Raw genomic sequence first — 11543 nt, 5'->3', positions numbered from 1 at the left:
ATCCTATGTGCATTCTTCTCAATTTTTCATGTTTGACTGAATAGGTTTATGAAGTCAAAGTCAAATCCGACACTTGGACAGTGGAGTACTTCTTACAACTGCTGAAACGGATAGGCTGCCCGTATGTATGCCTTTTTTATACTTTGAACCTTCCTCTGTTTTTATACATGTTTTTGTCATGCCTGCTATTTTGCATCAACGTGTTTCCTTGTTTTTTTTTAATCTCTCCAAACCTTGTAACATAGTGAAACCCGATTCATTGCCTGCTCTGTGGAAAGTCCCGACCTTTTCTTCGCTGAGTTGGACAAGGAAGATGCCGATAAGCTCCAAGGTCAGTCCTCTCCTTTGTCTTCTTAAATTAGGTGGTTTCCTTTGCTAGATTGATATCATGGAATTAAGTAGTGTCACAATGTTAGAAAATTTGATGGGATCAGCTCTGATGCATCCTTTTGTCCGTTTTCCAATCCAGCATTGGGTGAAACTTGGTATGCAGGTCGACGTGCTGATTGGGCATTTCACCCTTAGAAGACAAAGTGAATGCGGATTAAAATTTCTCATCAGTTTGTGCAATGTTTTATCCAGGATTCTATAGGAAGTCCAAGGTCCTGGTGTTATACGGATACTTTTAGCCCGTACAAGGCACATGTTGGTGCGTATATGTGTTGATTTATATTTGAACTATTTTTGCAATATATGATTGCTTGAAATGCAAAACATATCCAATAGGATTATTTATTTACAATATTGTATATCCACTATGTCAAGCTAAAAATGGGTATATTTTTCAAAGTTTTAGACTAACAAAATTTAAATAGGGTGTTTTGCTAGGAGGTAACTAAGGGGAAGGAGACAGTATCAGTTTGTGCAATGTTTTATCCAGGACGATATATATATAGGAAGTCCAAGGTTGTGGTGTTATACAAAAACTTGTAGCCCGTCTAAGGCACAGGCTTCGTATTGAAATCATGTTAGTGCGCTTTTGCTTGCAATGCAAAACATATCCAATAGTATTATTTGTTAGAATGTATTTGCAAGAAAAGAAGTTACATATTTCAGAAGACACTTTCATCAAGTGTTAGGAACCTTGATTAAGAAGACGCATTAATAAACTAAAGCTTCTGTCAAATTTTATGAACTGAACGTAATATCAACATCTTCCATACTTGAAGAAATTGGATTGTATTTACTGATTTGCTAACAATACACTACTGATTATCATTGTTTTGATACAGAATAGGAACAAAGTCTACTGATTAGAAGATGAAGAACAAGAAGGTTATTTTGACAAACATTCTAACTAACTAAACCATTCTATCTGTTTTTTTTATATCCAGAGAGAGAGATCCACATTCATTGATTTTAGAAAATGGCGCCAAAGTTTGTTAGATAAAAGAATCTTCAAGTAGGTCCACTGGCTGAGTCAGCAGCTGAGCTGTCATTCTCAACATCCCCCCTCAAACTTGGCTGTGCTGAAGTCATACCAAGTTTGAACAGCAAGTCATTAAATTGTGCAGAAGGAAGGACTTTAGTAAACACATCTGCTAATTGTGATGTTGTTGGAAGATAAGCAATTTGCATTAATCCTTCAAGCACCTTGTCTCTCGTGAAATGAATATCTATCTCAATGTGTTTTGTCCTTTCATGATGAACTGGATTTTTGGCAATATGAATCGCACTTTGGTTATCACAGTAGAGAGTGACAGGTTTTAGATTTGTGACACCTAATTCTTCCAAAAGTCTGACTAACCAGGTCACTTCAGATGCTGCATTAGACATAGACCTATATTCAGCTTCAGATGAGCTTCTAGATACAATTCCTTGCTTCTTGGATTTCCAGCTTATACGTGATTTACCTAATAACATGACATATCCTGATATTGACCTTCTTGAATCCAAGCAAGCACCCCAATCTGAATCTGAAAAAGCTTGAAGTGTAAGTTGTCCATCAGCCTTTAAGAGTATTCCCTGACCAACTGTAGATGACACATAATGAAGTGTATGGAGTAATGCTTGATAATGCGGCTTCCTTGGTTGTTGTAGGAACTGACTAAGATGTTGAACAGTATATGCCAAATCTGGTCTAGTGTTTGTTAGGAAGTTGAGTTTTCCCACTAGACATCTGTAAAGAGTGACATCAGGAAATATTTCACCTTCATTTGCTGCTAGCTTCAGATTAACTGGAAGAGGAGTAACTACCTTCTTGAAAATAGTAATTCCTGAACTCTGTAACAACTCATTAGTGAACTTTTTCTGTGTAAGAGAAATTCCATTAGGAAAATATCCCACTTCAATACCAAGAAAATAGCTCAATCTGCCCAAATCTTTAATGCTGAAAGCCTGGTCCAAATGAAACTTTAATTCAGAAATAGCAGATGAATCACTACCAGTCAGTATAATATCATCAACATAAACAGCCACTACAGTGATCAGATCATTTGCATGTTTAATGAATAATGAATAATCATTCTTGGACTGATAATATCCTCTATCAAGTAATTCCCCCACTAACTTGGAAAACCATTGTCTGGAAGCCTGTTTTAATCCATACAATGATTTTACAAGTTTGCAGACCTTTGAATATGGATTAGGTAAACCCTCTGGTACAATCATATAGACTTCTTCATGCAGGTCACCATGGAGGAAAGCATTATTAACGTCAAGCTGGAATAAGAGCCAGTTTCTATGAGCAGCTAAAGCCAACAAACATCTTATTGTGGTCATCTTAACTACAGGAGAAAAAGTTTCTATATAATCTATCCCCCATTGCTGATTGTAGCCTTTAGCTACAAGTCTAGCTTTATATCGTTCTACAGAACCATCAGCCTTCAATTTAATCTTGTATACCCATTTACACCCTATTGGCTTCTTACCAGCTGGAAGATCAACCAAAATCCAAGTTTTATTAACCTGTAAAGCAAGCAATTCCTTATTCATAGCTTCCACCCATTTGGGATCTTTAGAAGCTTGATTATAAGTAACAGGTTCAACTAATGATTCAGTAGTAGCAATAAAAGCATGATGACATAATGGAAGCTCAGCATAAGATACAAGATGACACCAATGCTCAGTCTGAGGTTTAGTAAGGTATTGCAACTGAGAGTTAGTGCAGATGTAATCAGAAAAGTGTGCAGGTGTTTTAGACTGTCTGACACTTCTTCGCAAAGATTGATCTGTTTGTGAAGATTGAGAAGAATCATGATCTTGAAACTGATCATGTGTGGTGTGAGTGGATGGATCATGAGAAGAATCTAAAGAACCTGAATACTGAAATATATCAGGTACATTATCAAAAGAAAAGGGTGAAGGTTCTGTTATTAGTGGCAGAAAAAATGGAGTGTGTGATGTATGTGATTCAGAAAAATGAAACGGAAAATGTTTTTCAAAGAAAACAACATCTCTAGATACGGAAACAGTATGGTCATGAAGATTAAGAACCTTGTATCCTTTTGTTCCAGTTGGATATCCAACAAAAGCATGAGGAACAGCTCTAGCATCAAATTTAGTCCTATGAGAATTGGATGTATTAACATAACATAGACATCCGAAAACCCTGAAATAATCTACATCGACGGGCTCATTGAACAGCTTTTCATATGGACTAATAAGACCAAGAACTTTAAGAGGCATTCTGTTAATAATATGTACTGCAGAAAGTACACATTCCCCCCAGAAAGAAATTGGAAGTTTGGACTGAAAGAAAAGAGCTCTTGCAGTGTCTAAAATATGTCTATGTTTTCTCTCTACCACCCCATTTTGCTGGGGTGTATATGGACAACTCTTTTGATGCAAAATCCCTTTATAAAAATAAAACTGTTTGAGCTCACCCTCACACAACTCTTGGGCATTATCAGTTCTTATGTATTTAACCGACGTGTGAAAATGATTTTCTATGTAAGTAACAAACTGAGGTAGAACTTTGCTGACATCTGATTTGAATTTAAGTAAGAAAACCCAAGTCATACGAGTAAAATCATCAACAATAGTCAGAAAGTACTTACAACCTGCAGAAGTATATTCTTTGTAAGGTCCCCATACATCCAAGTGCAGTAACTGAAAAGCATTTGAAGTCATAGAAGTACTATCTGAAAATGAGTGTCTGGCTTGTTTAGCGAGAGGGAAAATCTGACAGAGACAATCCAATGTGCTTGAAACATGCTGTAAAGTTGAGGAAACATGTTTCAACATAGGGACTGGCAAATGTCCCATTCTCAGGTGCCAAAGTTTAGCTAATTCAATAGCTGGAGAAGAATCCTTATTAGTAGTAGTATTAGTAGCTGTTGAAGCAACAAATGAGCTTGAAGGTTTCAGATTTGAACTTGTAGCATCCTCCAAGAAGTATAATCCATTACTGAATTTACCAAGAAGCAGTGGCCTCATGGAAAGGCCCTGTAGAACACATTGGTTATCATTAAACACAATTGTACACTTGTAATCTTTACATAATTTTGGTATTGAGATCAAGTTATACTTGAAATCTGGAACAAACAACACATTTCTCAATATAAGATCATTATTAAGCTTGATTGTCCCACTCCTTGTGATAACAACTTGTTTCCCATTTGGAATAGTAATTACATTTGAACTGCCTTGAAGTATATTTAACTCATCAAACATATCTAAATCAAAACACATATGATCTGTGGCCCCACTATCTAATATCCACTTTAAACCAGTAGAGGCAAGGAGACAAAAATTACCTGCTGTATAAGCTGTTTTGCTATTATCTTGTGAAACAATCGAAATCTGTTCTTCTGGTTTCTCTTTTCCAATTAACTGCAGAATTTGTTGATACTGTGCTGGAGTGAATGAAACATTCTCAGAATTATCATTAGATAAGGAATGAGACTGCCTCTGGCTTATCAATGAATACTCATCATCATTATCTTGATGTACAACTGCTGCTACTCTTCGTTCTCTGTCATTCTTGAAATTCTGTGGATAACCATGTAATTTATAGCACCTTTGAACTGTATGTCCTGGCAATTTACAATGGTCACAAAAATATGTGTTCAATCTGCTTCTTGTATCAATTTGTGGACCAAATCCCTGTTTCCCTGAGTTATGATAGATATTTTGTCTAAATCTCTCTGAATTGTTCTCCTGAAATCTTCTTCTTTGTGCTGCAAAAGCCATGGTGTCTTCAATACCCCCAGAAACTTGAGTATGAATCAATCTTTTATGATTCTCTTCTTGTAATATCAATCTGTAAGCATGTGCAATAGATGGGAGTGGATTCATCACCAAAATGCTACCTCTAATAATCCCATACCCATCATTCAGTTTCATCAGGAACTCAATTAACCTTCGGTCTTCTTGTGACTTTATTAGCTTCTGAGTAATGGTGCAAGAACAGTTTGCACAATTGCAAATAGGTATTGGATCAATAGAATCCAACTGATCCCATAACATTTTGATTTTAGTAAAGAAACTAGAGATATTATCCTGAGACTGCTTCAAATCATGAAGAGATTGTTGTAGTGAAAACAATAAGGTTCCAGAAGATTGACCATATCGCTCCTCTAAATTCATCCAGATTTCTCTAGCAGTTGAGAAATATAAAACACTTCGTGCAATATCTTGATCTAGAACTCCAAGTAACCAAGAAATTAACATACTATTACACCTATCCCATGCCTTAAAATCAGTATATGTATTATGAGGTTTCTCAATACTTCCATCAACAAAACCTACTTTGTTTTTAGCAGATAAACTGATTAACATAGAACGCTTCCAATCGCTATAACAGTTTCCATCAAACTTCATTGAAACAAGCTTCATTCCCGGATTATCGGAAGGATGTAAAAAATAGTGTGATGATGGATTTTGTGAAGAATCAACAGAAGTAGTTTGTGTTTGTGAAGTAGTAGCCATAATTTTGATCAATAAGAATCAAAAGCTATCAAGAAGAGAATCAAATGAGAAATCAAGAATTGAATCGAAATTCACAGATCGAATCAGAGAAGGAAAAGATTTAGATACAACAATTACTAAATTCAAGATCAACGAACACTAAATTCGAGATTAACAAACACTAATTCATATTTATCGATCATATGTCCTAAACTGTTTGTGAAATTGACTCAGAGAAACAAGTAAATGAAATAGAGTAAAACTCATCTTGCGATTATCGATAATGGCGAAATAAGAATTGAAGATGAAACACCAGAAGGATCTTCATTGCTCTGATACCATGTCAAATTTTATGAACTGAACGTAATATCAACATCTTCCATACTTGAAGAAATTGGATTGTATTTACTGATTTGCTAACAATACACTACTGATTATCATTGTTTTGATACAGAATAGGAACAAAGTCTACTGATTAGAAGATGAAGAATAAGAAGGTTATTTTGACAAACATTCTAACTAACTAAACCATTCTATCTGTTTTTTTTTTTATATCCAGAGAGAGAGATCCACATTCATTGATTTTAGAAAATGGCGCCAAAGTTTGTTAGATAAAAGAATCTTCAAGTAGGTCCACTGGCTGAGTCAGCAGCTGAGCTGTCATTCTCAACAGCTTCGCACCAGAGCAGACAAAAAGATTAGCCCTTGGTAAACATTGCATAGGAGCTACTTTCAGTATTCCTATTTCAGAATAATGTCACTAGATAGTGTACACATGATTATCAGGATAAATGATGATTTTAGGCGTCTAGAACCAGATAGCTTTGGCTTTGATGAGCTTTTCTGTTAGAGATCCATCTAAGTGTAGAGATATGATATCTTTGGCGGAGCCTATTTATTTTCCACATATGAAGACTGCTGGGACAGTAGGATTACACCCTAGCTCTTTGAAGGATTATAACCCGATAGCCTATATATATAGGATTACAGCACCTATATATTTACTTTAAGCTTTCATCAGTACATATATATAGTGGCTCACTTATAGGTGATTGCGAGATTATCTATATTCATAAAAAAATAAAAATAAAAAAAAAATAAAAAAATGCATGAAATGCAAAGAGATGAAGTTCTTTTAGATAAGAAAAATCCCCCTAATGATTATTTTGATCATGACAATATGTGCTACATACCAGTTGACATGTGGTATCTCTTATAGTTATAACTAATAACTCAACTCTACTGATATGCTTATAACACAGATAGTATCACACCATAAGTAAAGTTAGATTGAGGTCTGCATACTGTTCTGTCAGGAAGCACAGTTTCGTATCATCACCCAAATATAATTGAGAATAAGAGATAATAAAATAATAAAAAAAAGTATCACCATTTACATAAAATGAGAATCCCCAACAAAATGCCAAGAGCACATGGCTAGTCCCTCAACCAAAAACAAGGCCTGTTATATATAATCCAAGTTGTCTCATTTGCAAATTCTTAGCCCTGTTATATAACAAAGTTCATATTTTGTGCCTACTCTTCTTTTCAGCAGCAATTACCAGCAGCCTTGAAACACCTCGAGTCCATATATCACACTCCCTCTGATTCTTGAACTCGAACTCGACCGCGCGAAACCGTCTTCAGCCTGAAGTATCGCCGATGCTCGCCACCCTCGAGCAAGTGGCGCCCAACTGGCCAAGCTGGAATATCTTTAATCACCTCCAACACGATATTCTTTTTCTTTTTTGTGATGGTCCCTGCAGCATTGCTACTTTTCATCTTCAAAGTTACCCGGCCCATCCTGTTGATATAAAAAGATGCAATCTTCCAGTGAAGATCACCTTTACGGTTGTGCTTGAGGAGCTCACAGCCTCTGGCAAGCAATTCTCGACTGCAGATACCAAAGAAGTTCTCTTCAGGGACAAGCGCTCACCGCTAAAACTACCATTGGAACTATTGTTACTTACTTAACCCCACCATTGCCGCTTCTGTTCATTCCCTTCTCTACTGGAATAACTGCAGCTATATTCCACACATATGTTCTAGCCTTCAAGGTTCAAGGTCACCACACCATGCAGAGCTAACAACGTACTGACCGAATAATAAATGATCACGCTCCTTACCCAGCTGCTCTGCCGCCTCAACACATTGGGCTGCAACTAGTGTCGCGGCAGAGGCCACAACCATGTCAGTTTTAGCCATATGCTCGTCTTTTCCGGTTGCAAATGAGGCAGCTGTTGCAGCAGCAAATTAACAGCAAAGCATCATGGTGTTAGTCAATACTTTTTGTTCATTTGGACTCTCTTTCGTCATAGTTTTCATTTTTATTACTACCTTTGTCCCAATTTAACTTTTATGGTCAAATTAACCCAATTTTGACCGAAATTTTGTGATTATATGGCTGTTAAATTTGGTAAAGGACCTTGTCAACGGTAATTCTTTTTCAAAAAAATTCTGAGATGTCCACGGAAGGATGATAAGCTGTAATTATGTAATGCTTTTAATACATGATCCAACTGATAGCTAACAGATAAAAACTTGCTTTTTGTGTTGTTATATAGAAGTTTAGAAGAAGGGGCAGAAGATTATTTGGTCAAACCAGTGAAGCTTTCAGATATTAAGCGCTTGAAGGATCACATCTTGAAAGGGGAAGGAGACGAGGAGAATGCAGTGCACAAGAAAATGATAAACGAAGATCCATCATCAGTACAACAAACACAAAAGCTTGAAGAAGATCCATCATCGGTGCTGCCACCATCATCGCAGCTGGTTGCCTAAACATCTTTCTTGTGATCGATCACTATCCGCCCTGGCATTATCATCATCAGAATCCTTGGCAAAGAGACCATGGTTCAGCTGATCAGGATAATTATGAAAAAATCTCTCCAAAAGTTTGTCTGCCAAATTTTGCATTAGATTACTCAGGTGGCCATATTTTTTATTTTACTTATAGAATAGATGCTGATGATAGCTAAAGTTTTGTTCCCCGCATATAGTTAGAGACTTGAATATTTCTTAGTTACCAGGAATGGCCAAGGAAAAGTACATATTAAGACTCAGACTTTAGTCCGCATAGAGATATGTCTCCTACATTACGCATAATATCAAACTTTAAGTGATATGTTTTGTTTTAGAATTCAACAAGTTCGAACACTTGACATTTCGATCCGGAAATATACATTCATTGGTAAATGTCAGGGATGTTTGATCAAATAAAAAGAGCAGGGATGCTTTGCTGATGCCTGAAGAAGTTGTTGGGGTCTACAGCAGACTTCACCTTAATCAGCCTCTTAAAATTATTCTTAAAGTACATTTCTCCCCATACACTAGCTTCTTCATAGCTTGAGTTCCCTGTTCCAAGATCTAGATCAATATAATTCACATATGCAGTTCTCGGATTCTTGGTAACAAATGGAGTGTAATAGTTATACAACTCATTGATCCATCGAAGTCGTTGTCTCGCGTTGTTATCTAGAGTTATTCCAATGTTGATCATGTACAAAACACCAGGTCTATGTGGGAAGGGAAGTGATGACTCTGAGAACTCATTCATTATCCCACCAAATGGTGTGTACTGTATTAGTGCAACTTGTGTCGGAAGTTGGAGCATTCTATCCCACACTCCTTGTAGGCCTTTTGATGAAATTGGTTGATCGACGAAACTAGATTTTCCTTTATATGGATACCTTGGAATGGCACTTCTGTTTAGTAGAATTTCAGGTGGGGTGTTGATGGAAAAGTTTGAGAAAAATGGAGCTGATTGAATCCAACTTAGCTCCACACAATCTTGTCTCACCAAACCTAATTGTGGGAAGCTTTTTTGCATTATCGGAAGAAGCCTGTTAATTCGTCCGAGGAATAAAGACTGGAAGATAAATCTTACAGTTTTCTTGTCTTTTCGAGAACTTGAATTGCTCTGTATAGTGTCTACTACAACTCGAACATCTAGATCTCTGCTTTTGAAGTTGGGAGAAATTGTCTGCCATTCTTGAAAAAGTCTTGAACCATTCTGTTCCAAGGTTCTCGCAACTCCAAAAATCGTCACAAGTCTGGGGACAGGAACAAGTTTTATTTTCCATCTAGTGACAATTCCATAGCTCGAAATTCCTCCTCCTCGTATGGCCCAAAACAAATCTTCTCCCATTGATTTTCTATTAAGAATTCTTCCATGAACGTCGATGAAACGAGCATCGAGTGTATTATCTGCAGCAAGCCCGAATTTCCGTTTCATCATACCATACCCTCCACCACCTATAAATCCACTCACTCCAACTGTAGACCAAAGGCCAGCATTCCAGCCCAGTGTTCTACTTCTCTCCGAAATTCTATAGTACAGCTCACCTAAGGTTAAGCCTGCTCCAATCCACGCAACTGCATTTTTCGTATCAATTTTCACTGATCGAAAGTTGATCAAATCGAGCAACAAAAAAGGTTCGTTTGCTCGATATGATTGACCCTCAAAATCATGACCACCGTCTCGAATCCTAATTTGGATGTTACTTTTTTTGGCACAGAAAATGACAGCTTTTATCTGAGACTCATAAACTGGTGTAACAATGACCAGAGGTTTCGGGGTCGATGGTGTGGCGAAACGCAAGTTATCGATTCTTGCTAGGAGGATGGCAGGGTAGGAGGAGTCGTTTCGAGTAAAAACAACATTTTTCGAACTTTTACAAGAATGCGAAAAACAGCTAAGAAAATCATCTTCTGAGACTGACCATGACAGAGTGATTTCTGAAAAGAGAAGAACAGATAAGAAAGAAAATAAGATACAACTTGTAATGTTCATGATCATTTTGAATATGAGATGAGTTGTGTCAATAACATGATGGTACTGCTTGTTATTTATAGCAGATACTTGGTCTACCTAATATTGTTTGATATTGATTTGTGTTCGTAAATATTAACTTATTAGTTTTAGTGAAATACGTATTTCCGGACATCACAATCAGCCAGACCATATTAAACTTGTTTTGCAGTGGATTTGCATTACTCATTGCTCTTGATTTTGTTTGTTTAAAGTTTTAGACTGATGGTTAAATTACAAAGATGGATTAATTTCCCCAAAATCAACGATATATTAAATCACTGTCAATTTCGCAAGCACGTACACGTAATTTGCTATTAACTTGAGATTAGCAAAATAAATATGATATTAACTTTCTAAACCAATTTAGTGAGTGATGATTTGTTTCTGGAATCACCCATGGTTTCTACATTATTGAATTGTTTTGAATAAATCTCTTCTTTTTTCCCCGTGCATAGAGTGAGCGATTTCGCTGCACCGTATTTCTATTATGTAAATTTGGTGCTATGTGGTATGATGGCATTTTCAAAATTCAGCATAATTATTTAAAATTTTAGTTAAAAATTAAAACTAGCTTTATAAATTATGCGTGAGTTATATTCATTTCTTATGTTCGATTTGCAGTATTCATGATAGCGGCTAAATTCATGTTAATTGATTAATAAAAAATTATGTTGATTTGTGTTACTTGACTTAACTTATTAGGTTGGGTTTGCATTACATCAAATTATAAAATACAAATATTGTTTAAACACTATTTTAAATTTATGTCTTTGAGTCTTGCATAACAACCGTACTCTATATATGAACAAATTTTTATTCTTTTTAATATATATATATATATGTATAATATATTTAAATGTTAAATGTGTGACAATAAGTT

The 11543-nt window shown here is 36.1% G+C and overlaps 1 protein-coding gene, 1 long non-coding RNA gene and 1 pseudogene across 2 annotated transcripts; 1 reads left to right on the top strand and 2 right to left on the bottom strand.

Annotated features, from left to right (window-relative positions):
* Positions 1-202: 202 nt before the first annotated feature.
* Positions 203-1668, top strand: LOC141689186 (uncharacterized). The gene is made up of 3 exons (XR_012562284.1): positions 203-331; positions 470-649; positions 1335-1668. It is a non-coding gene; the product is annotated as an uncharacterized LOC141689186 (long non-coding RNA).
* A 5598-nt stretch (positions 1669-7266) lies between these two features.
* Positions 7267-8103, bottom strand: LOC141691691 (VAN3-binding protein-like; annotated as a pseudogene).
* Positions 8104-8849: 746 nt separating this feature from the next.
* LOC141692737 (monolignol oxidoreductase AtBBE-like 15) lies at positions 8850-10677 on the bottom strand. The gene has a single exon (XM_074497669.1). The coding sequence runs from the start codon at positions 10646-10648 to the stop codon at positions 9062-9064; it is 1587 nt and encodes a 528-aa protein (XP_074353770.1). The 5' UTR covers positions 10649-10677; the 3' UTR covers positions 8850-9061.
* Positions 10678-11543: the final 866 nt, after the last annotated feature.

Source organism: Apium graveolens, chromosome 10 (assembly GCF_009905375.1).
Source record: "Apium graveolens cultivar Ventura chromosome 10, ASM990537v1, whole genome shotgun sequence".
In the NCBI taxonomy this organism is placed as follows: Eukaryota; Viridiplantae; Streptophyta; class Magnoliopsida; order Apiales; family Apiaceae; genus Apium; species Apium graveolens.
Note: the sequence above shows the minus strand (reverse complement) of the source record. Positions and strands in the feature narration are given on the sequence as shown.